General features: G+C 51.4%; 4 protein-coding genes across 4 annotated transcripts; 1 reads left to right on the top strand and 3 right to left on the bottom strand.

Moving 5' to 3' along the window:
• On the bottom strand, positions 1-1,774 carry EPUS_03099 (uncharacterized protein; the record flags this gene model as incomplete). Its single annotated transcript, XM_007802849.1, has 2 exons — positions 1-1,586; positions 1,642-1,774. 2 exons carry the CDS (start codon positions 1,772-1,774, stop codon positions 1-3), a joined length of 1,719 nt encoding a protein of 572 aa, XP_007801040.1.
• A 2,088-nt stretch (positions 1,775-3,862) lies between these two features.
• Positions 3,863-5,338, top strand: EPUS_03098 (uncharacterized protein; the record flags this gene model as incomplete). The annotated part of the gene is made up of 4 exons (XM_007802848.1): positions 3,863-3,953; positions 4,008-4,168; positions 4,240-4,974; positions 5,054-5,338. 4 exons carry the CDS (start codon positions 3,863-3,865, stop codon positions 5,336-5,338), a joined length of 1,272 nt encoding a protein of 423 aa, XP_007801039.1.
• A 985-nt stretch (positions 5,339-6,323) lies between these two features.
• EPUS_03097 (uncharacterized protein) lies at positions 6,324-10,325 on the bottom strand (the record flags this gene model as incomplete). The annotated part of the gene is made up of 6 exons (XM_007802847.1): positions 6,324-7,853; positions 7,905-8,040; positions 8,166-8,427; positions 8,484-8,607; positions 8,660-8,773; positions 8,832-10,325. The coding sequence occupies 6 exons, from the start codon at positions 10,323-10,325 to the stop codon at positions 6,324-6,326; spliced, it is 3,660 nt and encodes a 1,219-aa protein (XP_007801038.1).
• An 886-nt stretch (positions 10,326-11,211) lies between these two features.
• Positions 11,212-13,398, bottom strand: EPUS_03096 (uncharacterized protein; the record flags this gene model as incomplete). Its single annotated transcript, XM_007802846.1, has 9 exons — positions 11,212-11,347; positions 11,399-11,609; positions 11,667-12,132; positions 12,195-12,307; positions 12,368-12,502; positions 12,561-12,712; positions 12,764-12,872; positions 12,991-13,206; positions 13,254-13,398. The coding sequence occupies 9 exons, from the start codon at positions 13,396-13,398 to the stop codon at positions 11,212-11,214; spliced, it is 1,683 nt and encodes a 560-aa protein (XP_007801037.1).
• Positions 13,399-13,758: the final 360 nt, after the last annotated feature.

Below are 13,758 nucleotides of genomic sequence, written 5' to 3'. Positions count from 1 at the left end.
TCAAGCAGCACGTTGTGCAAATCTCCGACTAGTGTGCATGATCATCTCGTGGGTTTGCAATCGAAATGGCCATGTCTCCAAGGCAAGCGCCAGCTGCACGAGAAGTCCTGTTGGGAGCGTGCGAACGCGTAGGTCATGGAGATTGGGATGACCGCCCTTCAGTGGATTGGTGAGATCAGGAACCCTTTCGACGAACTCATCCAGACCTCCCTGTGCAATTGCTTCCAAATGGGCATGCACAGGTTGAGCAAGGTTGCGGAAGAGGATATTGCACAAGTAGTCAAAGCATGTTCGCTTGTCGAAATCATTCAATCTCTCAAGCACGTCAGGCACGGGCTGAAAATCGAGAAGCGCCAGTTTTTGGGATGGGTAGAACTCCTCGTCTTTTACCAGTAGAGGCTCTGCCGTTCGGCGGTCCCACTGCAGGAGAGGAGGTTGCTGTTCGAAACCACGACGGTCGTCGACATATCTCTTCGCCACTAGAGCCAAATCTTTCCTTCCTTTAGCCATCTCAGCCCATAAGGTGGCTTCTTTTTGTTGTATATCTTTCTCCGTGGCCGCAAGTACTGCTGGTGATTGGCGTGCTCTATGCGCATCGATTCGGCTCCTGTCAAGTTCGATCTGCCGGTCGGCCCACTGCTGTGCAACGGCCTTGGTCTTCCGAACAGTCAGAAATTTGGTTCGAAGCAACCGCAAACTCTCGGGCTCGTCGCTTGGTGGTCTGCCTATTGGTCTGCTTGCTTCCGAGGCATGTTTATTGACCTTTGGCAGGGGCCTCCGCCACGTGTCATGAACAGTCAACAACTCTTTCTGCCATGGGAATTTGTGTGGCAGTTCACGCAGTTGATCAAGTGCATCGGACACCAGAGGGATTTCATACCAAGTAGGGGTAGGTGCTGGAGGCCGACGACTATCAGGGTGCCAAACGCCGGATGCCTTCGCTCGCTGAGCAACAAGCTGCAAGCCTTGGAGAGTCAAGTCGTGCTGTCGCCGTGCTTGAGAGGAAGGGACATCATCAGGAGCAGCTCCGGCGATCTCGCTGAGTCGAGTCACCAGATCTAGTCTCACAGAGTACTTCTTTCGCTCCGTGATTGTCCTCGGTAGATACGAAGCCTTTTCATCATCGGGTAGCCAGGCAAGCATTCTCACCAAGCCGTAATGATGAATAGAATTCTCCTGATTCAGTATCCCACCTATGTACTGGGGTATCATGCTGGCACTAGGTGGACCATCAGATCTTGATTTGAATGCTTTCCCACTTGTCAGGTTTGCCAGGATCAGAAGAGAATCGTTCGTTTTTCCTTTGTCATGGTCGGCTGAAGTCACGGGTGTCTGGTCTGGAAGAAGATTGGTCCCAAAGAGGTCTGATAGCACTGGTACATGTCGATATCTGGAGCCTGGCTGTTGTAGGAGTGGATCAACATAGTCCTTGTAGGCATCTTTGTCGGGTTCGACAAGAATGTGACAACGTGGTTTCAGGGCAAGGTGTATTCTGGAGGACCAAAGGCAGACTCCTGGATTAATGTCGATGATATCGAGGGGTCTGGCCGCCGGCAGAGATGGCCTAAGCCTTCGAATCGCATCCTCTATGAGACCCAGTTAGTTGCAGGCAACAGGTGAAGGATCCTGTCATTTCGTTACCACAGAGTGAGGGGCTGATAATATTGATTCTGGTTTTCTCTTGACGAACATCTAAGATGCTTGATAGTGACTTGCGCAGTTGCTTTGCGACAGAAGATGCAGACTTGCCCACTCGCCCGGCTGAGGGTGGCATGCAAGATGGCAGAAATTCAGAACTTTTAGGGTGCCAGACCTGCACACCAGCTAATGGGGATTGAGACGATGTTGATAGCGTTCTCATCAAGACACTGCGGTGTCAAATGTCATCCACGCTACAAATTTTGGCTGGGCATGGCGACGCGATTCCTAACTTTCTCTCCTCACTTGTGGCAAGCCATCTTCCCAATCTTTACCTCACTCTTTGTATCCATCATATAGCGTTAGCTGTCTAACCTTACAGAAGCTCCCGCTATGGTATATTATTCGCAGAACCTGCTATTCCGAAGAAGGTGGCTAGAATGGGCCCTCAGATCGGCTTGAGTGCTTTCACATAAGATGTCTGCAAGCCAGTAATGAGACAGATCTCTTCTCGTCATTTTGTCAATTTGCCATCTTCGCCATCTTAGCCACCTTATCACCAAGCGAATGGGGCACAATTACAAAAATATTGCCGTGAAAAGCTTCAACGTGGCTACATATTCTCTTCCATTAACCAGACACGGCATCGACCTGTAGAATCGACCTGTAGAATCGTCCTCCTCAACACCGCTGTCCTTCCTTCTCTGTTGCGCATTCGTCGTATACAACCCCGAAATCACTAGACTACATACTTAAGACCAGCGCCTCTGCCGCCTATGGCAAATGCCCACATCCGTATGTCCTTCCAAAAGTGCGTCTCCTATTATCAAAGCTATCTTGTCACTACACTATCACCAATGTCTAGGCTATGCATCGTGGAAAACATGTCGCCTCCCTTTTGAATTTCCTGCTGTTTACATTCCACAATACTCCCAATCCTGACAACTGCATCTTCAATCCAAGCTCTCCTAGGGTGCTCCGGAAGGAGCTCCACGACAATGCTGCTCTAGTTTAAGAGCCGAGCGGCGCCGTTACTGACTATTAATGTATTCTGTGGTTGTTGCTTGGGACTCGGCACCCGCATCAATGTACTTCACCCCTTAAATTCGGAAAAGGCTGTGGTTGTGGTGGCGGATGCCAATTTTGAAAAAATTGTATTGATGATGGCAATGAACTCTCACTTTTCCAACCGATTGGGTAGTTACCAAAGAGGGCATGGCACATAGGGTCACTTGCAAATGCCAACATTAGGCCATGGGTGCGACATGTCCTGTTAATGACGGAAGGGTTTCAAACCGCGCGCAGGACACTGGACATGTATGCCTCGCTAGGGGTGGAGTTACGGCTCCTCACCATTTATCGCCATCATTTGACGACGGATCAATCGATGGACCAAAAGGACCGTGAAGCAGCTTACATTTAGCACAGCCTCTCCAAGCTCATCTTGGTGTGAATGAGGAAACGTAGCGTCGTCTTGCAGAGCCTCAAGGGAGACGACTTTCCATGCCCCGACTAAACTCCAGATATGCTAATAGGCAGACCTGCAAAGCGTAGCCATATACAAGTACCCACCACCAGCTTGAAAGACTAGGGGGGAAGGCATACGTAGTAAGTATTCGTAGCACAGCGCTAGAAACTTAATGTCAATTTACGTCACGTGGACTCTTACTGTAGTTAGGATAGAGTGTCCAGAATAGTCCAATTGGGACTAGTCTGATTGTTTGATTGCCCAACATAACAGGGATGACTGTACAAGATTGACAGGGCTATCTGTATCCAGAGCGTTCGGAGTGACGAATACTAGCGCCATGCTACGAATACTGATGCCTTCCACGTAGTAAAGTATAAAGTAACTAGGAAGGTGGTCTTGACTTGTTGAGATGGGGCTCTTAGAATTCGTGGCTTTAACTGGGCCGGGGGGCTGGAAGACCGGGGGACGGGAGGACCCTGATTGAAAGTGCCCAGAGGCTAGCAGGCATTCTCCGCATGCCGGGGCAGATACGGGGCAGATCCGGGCTAGATCCATCAGGCTGTTGTCCGCCGAGTGGAGATATGAGCAGCGACAGACCTGCCATTCATTCGTCCCACTTGATATTTCATTCCCTTCCCTTCCCTTCCCTTGCCTTCCTGTCCCTTCCTTTCCCACAAAGACCAGAACATCATCCGGCTTTCAAGTTGCAAACCTTCTCTTCTCTCCAGTTGTCACCACTGTAGCTTGTACACAATGGCCGAAGCTACTACCTCCACTGCGAGGAGGGCCAGTGATATTCCACAAAAAGAACGCTTCTTCCGCTACTTTCAACAAGAAATCACCGGTTCGTCAAGATCTCTGTGATAATATGCAGCCCATCTAACTATGTTTGTGTCAGATCTACAAGAACAGATGGGCCGACTTGGTAATATGGCAGTAACTGGTGGTGAACGAGGAGACGCAATCGACCATCTCGTGGCAGGCATAGCCAGATTGGGAAGTGAGGTCAACGACGCCTCAGGCTACCTGCCAGCCTACGATCAAAAGACATATGGAGAGGTATCAAACACCCTAGCACGTCGTAATGACACCTCGCAAGGCCCCATCACTGATCAAACCGGTATGCCCAGGCAATCAAAGGCCTCCGCGAGAAACTCGATGAGACCCGTGCTAGCTTTGGTCCTCGCACTACCTTCACCTTTAAGACCGCGCGCAAGAATCCCTCCGCCGTCTCCCTATCCGATGTGGTAGAGCTGGCGGCTCAAAAACGTCAAAACCTACTTGGATATCAAACCCCGTCTACCGAGTCATCCTTTGTGAACTCACCGAACTACCTGCAGACGCCAGAAAGAAGCTCTTCCCCTGCTCAACCACCCGTCCCGCCTCCCACCGCAGTGGATCAGAGCTCGAAAGACGCGTGGGAAAACGAGATGAAAGAAAAAGCAAGCCCTGGGCCACGATCAGCAGCTATACGTCGTCCTACCTTCAGTACCTCGTCAACTGTCTCGATAACCCACGAATCCAATGCTCATATCATCCTCCCGTCTTCTGCATCTCATGCCTCGAAACCATGCTCTCTCACCTCGCTCAAATCATGCGCAGTCGACATCTCCGTTCTTTCCCCCCAAGACGGTGCCCCTTTTGCCGGGCTCACAGTCAAGAACGTCAAGGGGTCCCTTCTGGTCTGCGGAATCGTGAGCGGTCCAGCACATATCACCGGGGTAGAGGATAGCGTCATGGTGGTCACGTGCAGACAATTTCGCATGCACGAGTGCAAGAATGTGGATGTGTATCTTTCATGTTCCAGCCGACCTATCATCGAAGACTGTTCTGGTATAGGTTTTGCTCAGCTACCTGACACATACGTGAGCATTATTCCCCCCTTTTCCCCCTCTCAGCATCGATTCCATGTGAAAATATGTCTCGACTGAACTATATAAACAGCGCATTCCCTCTGCCACTCCACCACCCAACGAACCCCTCAAAGACACCACAAACACCGCTCCCAACCCCACCTCCGACGTAGCCGCGCCATCGAAACCAGCATCGCCAGCAGATCTCTGGTCCCAAATCGACGACTTCAAATGGCTCAAATCAACCCCAAGCCCCAACTGGAGCCTCCTCCCACCGGAAGACACAGTCACGGACGATGCGTGGAGAGAAGTCGTGCCGGGCGGGCCAGGCTGGTCCTTGGAAGACATACTGAAGGCGACGCGTGTGTTGAAGTGATATCGGCAAAAAGGATTTCATGGTATCGGGATTTGAAACTGAAATCGGGCGCTTACTACTTTTGGTGCGCTGTTTACCGGCCAAGGCTGTACGGCAGGGCAGAAATTGCCTTGAGGCGTGGATGGACGGTGGACGGACGGACGGACGGACGGAAGGGTGGATGGATGGGTACGGTAAAATATACCCTGCATAGACGGACGGGCGGGAGGGATGAAGGCAGAAAGAGAGGGAAGGCGGTTACTCAGGCGGCGACCCGATATAGAAAGGGGCTGCTGTATCGATATGCCCAATAGGGATACAGAAGCTAGCAGTTCTTGACTGCATGACTCATCACCACCAGGGCAGATCAGACTGTAAAAAGCATCATAACGAATATGCATGCAGAGATACGTGCCTGCCAACCATGGTGCTTGCTGAAGATCTCCCCCCCTCCCCTTTCCCTTCCCCTTAGGCCAAATCGCCTCCTCTACGTAGGTACAGTAGTTAGTAGAGCTGAACATCCTTGTTTGGCACGCCAGCCAGCGCTGATACAGTAGTGAGTAGCTGAGATGACGTAGCACAGCCTCCACCCTCCACGCTGGCCCCCTTCCCAAACTTTAACACTCGGATCCAGCACCCTGGCAGGTGAATAGGTCAGGCTTCTGCTATCGAGTCGTTCTTGTAGTAGTGGTGGTGCACTGCGCACTACAACTGGGGGATATTTTCAAGGAAGAGCCAGACAGCGATAGCATTACCACCACAGCCACAGCCACAGCTTAGGGATAACACCACACAATCACATCGGCCTGGCGGTTGGGTATGGCTGCACATCATCACCTCCGTTATCTCCCTTACCAGCATGACTTCCCATCCTCCAGTCCCAGGCCAGTGACAAGGCTCAAACCCAAACCCAAACCCAAACCCAAACCAGCAACATTTTCCCCTCCCCGGCTTCCACTTGGGAGAACGAATCAAAGGGCAAGCCAGCCCGGACTGCTATACACTCTCACCTCAAATCGACCACCTCAAACTCCAACCCGCTCGCCTCAACCACATGGCCGGGCCTCAAGGCATCGGTATAGATATTCGCGCAATCGTGCGGATGGAACACGCCCGGTTTCTCACACGCCAGAATGACGCCCTTTCCAGGCGGGTCGGTGAGGCGAAAGACGCCCCAATCGCCTGCCCTGTCACCGTCGTCATCATGATGATGATGATGATGATGATGATGATGATGAGGATGATGATGATGCCCAAACCCCCCGATGGCTCCGGAAGCGCTCGGCCGGCTCGGTCTCTGGCTCGGCGCACACACGACCGCCACGCTCTCCGGCAGCATCATCTGGTATCCGGCGTGGGTGTGGAGGTCGCGGCTGCTCATGAAGCAGGTCTGGCGCGGATGGGTGTGGATCCAGCCCAGGATCATCAGGTCTTCGAAGCTGTCGATGTAGTCGAACAGGTCGGATTCGTGCGTCATCTCGCACGTGTCGCTCGTGGCCGTCTGTCGCGGGAAGATGAGTTTCGACACGAAGAGCGCGTTGGAGAGCAGGGTGCCGGCCAGGAAGGCGCACGTTTCGAGGTTGCGTTCCGTGTTTGCGCGAGCGAGGGCGAGGAAGGAATAGCGTAGGGTGGGTGGGAGGAAGAGGGTTCGGAGGGGATTGCCGTTTTCGAGGTAGGCGGAGGGTTTGAAGGTGTAGGTTGCTTTTAAGGGGTGGGTTTGTTGTTGGTTTTGGTGTTTGGCTGGGACAATTGGGGATGGTTCGTATGGAGGTGAATGGTCTGTGATTGCTGCAGAGAGCTTTTCTGGGAGGGGTGGAGCAGAGATGTTAGATCGAAGGGATGATTTTGGTGGAAGGTCAGGCGCTTGAACTGTCTTGAATGGTATCACTGGCTCTGGCTTTGGCATAGCATGGTTGAGCGGTATGTGTGGGTATGCGTACGTTTTATCGGTGTCCTTCCGCTGCGATGGCTGCCCGACCTCTCGTCCCGGCCGCTCAACTTGTGCCCTCACTTCTTGAAGACGTCTGCTTAGATCGTCCGGCTCCCGGTTATCAGCAATCTCCCACACTCGACCAGCTCTCCCAGCTCTCGCCACTCTTTCCTCGCCTTGGGATATACCGGCCTGTCTGGTGGCTTTTCTTTCTGTAGCTCTCCGGGACATCTCATGCCGAGCAAGCTGAACGGCAAGCTCCCTGTTCTCTCCACCTTCCAGGTGATGCACGTTGTCCGACTCCAGAGCTCCTTGAAACGAAATGGCATCACCTTCGACCTCACTCTGTTCTGCTTCAAGAAGAGCCAGTCTCCGTGCCTCTCGCTCACTGAGCATTTCTTGGAACCTCTCGTATCGTTTCTTGATTCGGGGATTCAGCTTATCCAACTTCTCCAAGTTGTGTTGAACGTCTTTCTTCGCCTCTTTGAGTAGCTCGCTGGCTGGGGCATCGGGATGTACAGCTAGATTGGTGAGGACAAGATGAGCATGTCTGAATAACAGCAAATAAGCTTGTTCGTCATCCCCTTCACGCTCGTAGATCTCCGCCTATCCAGCATTGTCAGTCCAGAGAATCAAGCAATGAGAAAGGCATCTCACCTCCTTGAGCATGGTCGCTGCTGTCCGTAGCCAATATCGCAAGGGGACCAAACCGCTGTATTCGTATGTTTGCGCAGCTTTGGTGATCTGCTCGACATTGTGAGGTCTGGCAGCTAGCCTAGAGCTGCCACCAAGTCTGTTGTGTGCCATAGCCAGTTCGTCGTCTCCGAGACGGGCAGGCCAGATAGGTGGGAGAGGTGCAGAGTGGCGGTATATTTTATTTACGGTGGTATGTAGTTCAGACGGGTGTTTGTCAGTGACGTTGGTCTTCGGAGGTCGAATTGAGCATGCCTTTCGCTTGCCTTCCTCTTCCGATCAGCGACGACTCCCAGACTGTCCGAGTTGATTGTTGTGAATGTCATGATGAGAATACGTGAAGTGGTGATTAATGGCGCCTGAAAAAGGTCTAGGAACGTATGGGGTTTGTTCGGACCGCTGCGCGTCATCCAGGCACCAATTTTGTTGAATTCAGTGGGACTACTGTAAGAAGCGCTGCCAGATTCGTCAAAATTACGGAGTAATTCTATGTACTAATGTCAAGCACTCCAATATCTGTACGCAGAACATCATCGTCTATACCAAAGGTCTTCGGGGATGATATGTCAACAATCAATATCGTGGTAGAATGCTTTTCCCCAAGACCAACGCCCAAGCGCTGAGCCTCGCCATCTATGCTCCCAAAAGCAAACGCCATGCTTCGTTGCTCATCGATCTATCAGCGGTAAAGCGGGGCCGTTTCATAACATCGGTTGGACATCATCTGCGACGTTGAACGGCGCCTCAGTCTTGGCCTTAACCTCGTCAACCGTGACACCATCAGCGAGCTCAATGAGGGTTAGACCATTGGTAAAGTCAACATCGAAGACACACTAGGATAGGCGGTCAGCGGTGATGTCCGGCTGCGAACAGGGTCTGCTCCAAACCTACCAATTCAGTAATGATCCTTGACACACAGGCTCTCCCGGTCAAGGGAAACTCGCATTGCTTCAAGATCTTCGGTCGGCCCTTTTTATCCGTGTGCTCCATCGTCACAACCACTCTCGTCTTTGAGGGATTGCTGACAAGATCCATAGCACCACCAAAGCCCTTGATCTTACCAGGCAACATCCAGTTTGCAAGATCCCCTCTGGCAGACACCTGCATCGCGCCAAGCATGGTTAGTTCGATTCTACCGGCTCTGATCATCCCAAAAGATTCGTCGGAACCGAAGCAGGATGCGCCGGGCAGGAGTGTAACCGTCTCTTTGCCTGCGTTGATGAGGTCGGCATCCTCCTCGCCTTTCTTCGGGTACGGACCGAGGCCGAGGATTCCGTTCTCGGATTGAAGCTGCACCTCCACCAATGGATCGACGAAGGATGGTGCAAGCATGGGCATGCCAATACCAAGATTTGCATACATGCCGTTTTGGAACTCTTTAGCAGCCCTCTTGACGATCCTTTCTCTCTTCGAGGCAGTATCACCTTTTCCGAGAGCAGACATATCTGCGCCCTCCTCTTTCGCAAATGTATACTTTTCGATGTTCTTCTTCGCTGTGCTCTGAATGACTCTTTTGACATAGATACCCGGCAGATGCACCGCAGCAGGATCGATTTCACCCACCTCCACAATGTTCTCTGCTTCCACAATCGTCATCTTCGCGTTCCTTCCCATCGCGCCATTAAAATTTGCAGCCGCGAATCTGAATTGACAGTTTCCAAGCTTGTCAGCCTTCCAAGCTTTAACAAAAGCATAGTCCCCTTTAATCGACTCTTCCATTACATAGCTCTTCCCATCGAAGACTTTGACGTCTCTGGGCTGTGAGTACTGTGCTACGGTTCCATCGGGGTTGTGTCTCAGTGGTAGGTCGCCTGTCTGTACCACGGTGCCAAATGCTGCCGGTGTGTAGAAAGCCGGAATGCCAGCACCACCTGCCCTACACCTCTCAGCCAGTGTTCCCTGCGGCGTCAACTCCATCTCCAATTCGCCGCTCAGATACATCCTTTCCAATGTCTTGTTCTCACCTACATAGCTCGCGATCATCCTCTTTATTTGCTTGCTCGCTAGGAGGAGGCCTAGACCAGCCCCCTCCACACCAGCATTATTCGAAACGGCAGTCAAACCGGTGATAGAGGGTGTGGAGTGTACTTGATTGATGAGGGTGTCAGGCACGCCACATAGGCCAAATCCGCCAGCGAGGAGTGTGGCGTTGGACTTCATGTCTCTGATTGCCTCGGCAGCAGTCGGGAGGATTTTGTTGATCTCATTTCGACCAAGAGTAGAGGAGAAATTTCGAACACGGAAATTTTGTGCCTGGATGGAAGTGAGAAGTGTCAACCATTTATTTTCATTTCTCGCGGTTGAAGGAGGTTCTTGCCGTACATCTGATGGCTTTCTCGACAAATTTCTTGCTAACCGCTGGCATGTCTGTGTTCGTAAGACCATGATGGACAGTGTGGACAATTGATGATAGGCCCATCAAATATCATGCATTCAGTTCATGGGGTGACAGACGAGTCAGCAGAAGCTTGAGAGTATAGAGAAACTAGGGGGGAAAGCGAAGATGGTGGAACCGACTTTGCGGCCGCGACATCGACAGAAATCGTACGAAGGCCATGTCCTGGAGAGCTCCGAGTTCGTCTTTGGGATGATGGGAAAGGATTCAGCCGGCTTCCCCTCACCCTCCAAGAAAATACGGGGAGTTCGCGCCAAGCTTCGGCATAGTTCTCAGCTTCAATTAGAGAGCGGCAGGTACCTGGCATTGTAATTGACATTGTACTCTTCGTGGATAGTATAGAACATACAGTCTGTTGGGTTTGGCTCGTTCTCTGATGGAGATCTTGCGCAAGAGGGCAGATCGAAGGATAAAACCCTTTGGACGTCAAATTCCTGCCAAGAATGTATTCTTTCCTAATTCAGCAAGAGTCTTGAAGAGCCACCGCTTGTAATAGTCTGATAGAAAAACTTGTTTTAGATTCTTCAATACCTTTAGAGATATTGAGTGCCAGTTTGATGGTACTGCCTATTGCTCATATCGCTGTACCTCAACCCACAGCCAGCCCAGAGCAAGGAGCAGGGCAGTTCCGTGATCTGCAAGCGGTACCGCTGAGGACAGGCAAGTCACCTTTCCTTGGTCTGGAAATCCAATAAAGGGGCGATCGAAATGGTAAGAAAATTGACAGCTGTCGCTGCCTGAATCGGGAGCCAAACAATATTGTTTTAGGGAAAAGGCCAAATATCTTCAGTTCTGCCAATGCAGGTAGCTGGATCAAGACAACCAAGAGAAGAAAAGGCTAGACGCGCAGCTCTGCCCGAAGGTCCATAGTGCTGGTCACGGCTTGAACAAAACATCCGTACCCACACATCTGTTGCAAACAAAAAGATTCGTGGGATCGATGCGCTTTTTGATGGACAAGAGGCGGTCGTATTTCGGACCCCAGAAGACGTTCTGCCAGTCAGGCTCATACCTGGAGGAGCAAGTCAGACCCACACAAGGTATCAATCATGCAGAGGCTTACGGATTTGCTTCGTTGACATAAGTCCCTCCATCAGGCCCAACAATATCTCCCAGCCGTTTGCTAATCTCGACGGCCTGTAGTTTCTTTCTCAGTTTCTCTTCTGCGGATGCGTCGTCAGCCCAGTCAGTGCCCAGACTGAAAAGTGCACGACTATCCTTCCACGTGGGATGCACAGCCGTGTTGTCGCGTTCAGCTGAGTTCACTTTGCCAACTATGTCGAAATCAACATTACCTGACATAACCCTATGGGCGAAGGGGGAGAACATACTGAAATTGAACCCAGCAGAGAATTCGTCAAACTCGAAGATTACATCAACGAGCTTGTTGGTGCGTTCCAAAAGGTCGTCTGATGTAAGTAGCCTCGAAATGTCGATGACATTAGTGGCGATGTTCAGGTCCATCAGGAAGGCGTTGCAATAGTCAATCCATGTTGGAAATGGAATGCTTACCACCTGAGCACTTACGTTCGCATGACTAGTGAGTTCATAGAAAGGAGCGAAGGTGGTATTGAAGATTTCTTCAGTAGCGTTTGGCTGGAGGAACAGCGCCGCAAAGCTACCATTACCCATTATCCCGTATCCGGTAAAACCAGCGTCGGTGACTGCAGGCAAGGCTTGTAGAGCTTGGTGGAATACGGTACGGAGTGTGGACTCGTCTGTGGTATTGAATTGCATCAAACCGACCTGGATGTGGGCCGGGTTGGGATGCGTTTTGTATGTGACCGATGTGATGACCTGCAGGCAAAAATAGCCATGTAAGTTTTGCCTTGAAGAACCTGTCGGATGAGAGTACTTACCCCCCAAGCACTGCCACCACCGCCTCTCAGAGCATAGAAATAGTCAGGATCTGTGTAAGCGTTGATAGTTTGGTAGCTACCATCGGCAGTGACCAGGTCAACCTCGAGCAAATCTTGCTATCTGTCAGATCAAAACCAAAGCTGACATTCTTCCGAGTGTCAGAGATACTTACTGTCCACAGCCAGTCCGTAGAAGTGGGCAAAAGGGGAATGCCCTCCACCCGTCAGATAACCACCAGCTGATCCTACTGTTCTTGCGTGACCTCCCACGACGATGACGTTTCGTTCGGCGGCTGCTCTGTAGACATCTGCAAAACCCAGACTGAGTTAGAGAAACTGTTTTCTGCGACAGAGATTCGATCTTACCTAGCCACTGTTCACCTGCCTGCAATGTCACGGCATGCACCCCTGGTGTTCCTCCAGGCGCTCCCTCTGGAACGAATGACTCATGCCATTCTTTTCCTTTGAGATTATGAGTCCAAATGGAGAAGGATCCTCTGCCACTGGAGCGGCCGAGGCTGGAAGTGTTTAGTCAAGCACGCCAGCCAGCCTTGCAGGAGCAAACCTACTGACTGTGACCTGTGTTCTTGACAACGAGGTACAGGTCTCTGTCGTGGGCAAAATTGACAGCCTTTTGGACATCTTCCACACCCTGCACGGCAACCGAGTAGTGAGGCACTGCAAGAAGCTTTAGCAATCCGTAATCAAGCAGGAGGACAAGACCGTACCCAATCCGGCATCGCACGGAGCATCCCGTGGTGTGTTGATGAAACACTGGTCGGGCCCTAGTTCCCACAAGATAGCAGAATAGGCTCCTGTCTGATTCGTTCTCCAAAGACTGTTCCTCCATTCTCTTTGGGCGGTATCGCATAGCCCTGCATCGTAGCGTTCATGGTGGCATACTGCAGCAGAGGGGGCTGAGCGAATGAGGTGGCCTGATACCGAGTCATTGAATGCTTGCCACGTGGAGTCATCTGGCCAGCATCTGTCGCCGAAGGCGCATCGACGTCGACTGTATGCATTAGTAGGGGCAAATAAGGCCAAACCCGCAAGCATCACTTTCAGGGTCATTGAAGCCATGACTAAGCAAGAGCTTGGGTGGTATGAAGTTGAAATTGAAATTGAAATCGAAATCGAAATCGAAATGCTTCAGTTGATAGACTTGCTGAACAGCAGAGAACATGAATTCAACAGCTCTTGCCATTGATCTTATATATCGTGCACATTCAGTGCAATAGATCGGGGAAGACCCCACCTTAACGCGTGTACAAAGCCTGACAAGACGAAGATGCCTTGCACACAGCCCAGGTTCGTATCGACGTATTCGCATCTCTGCTACGTGTCACAGCAAGGGTATTGGTGTTTGACCTTGTGGCCATCTGTAATACAATGGCCCAGTACGGATACGCCATCAGTGGTTGAAGGTCCTGCCTCACGGCCTTCAAAGGAAGTTGCTGTCTACACACGACACAGCCACCAGCAATCAAGCCACATCGCCCGTTGCCAAGCCACTTCAATACGTCGAATGTGCACAACCCGGATACGTTGTGGCCCCTTCCGAAAG

This window comes from Endocarpon pusillum, assembly GCF_000464535.1.
Source record: "Endocarpon pusillum Z07020 unplaced genomic scaffold scaffold1818, whole genome shotgun sequence".
NCBI classification, from domain to species: domain Eukaryota; kingdom Fungi; phylum Ascomycota; class Eurotiomycetes; order Verrucariales; family Verrucariaceae; genus Endocarpon; species Endocarpon pusillum.
The sequence above is the reverse complement of the archived record's forward strand: the minus strand, read 5'-3'. Positions and strand labels throughout refer to the sequence as shown.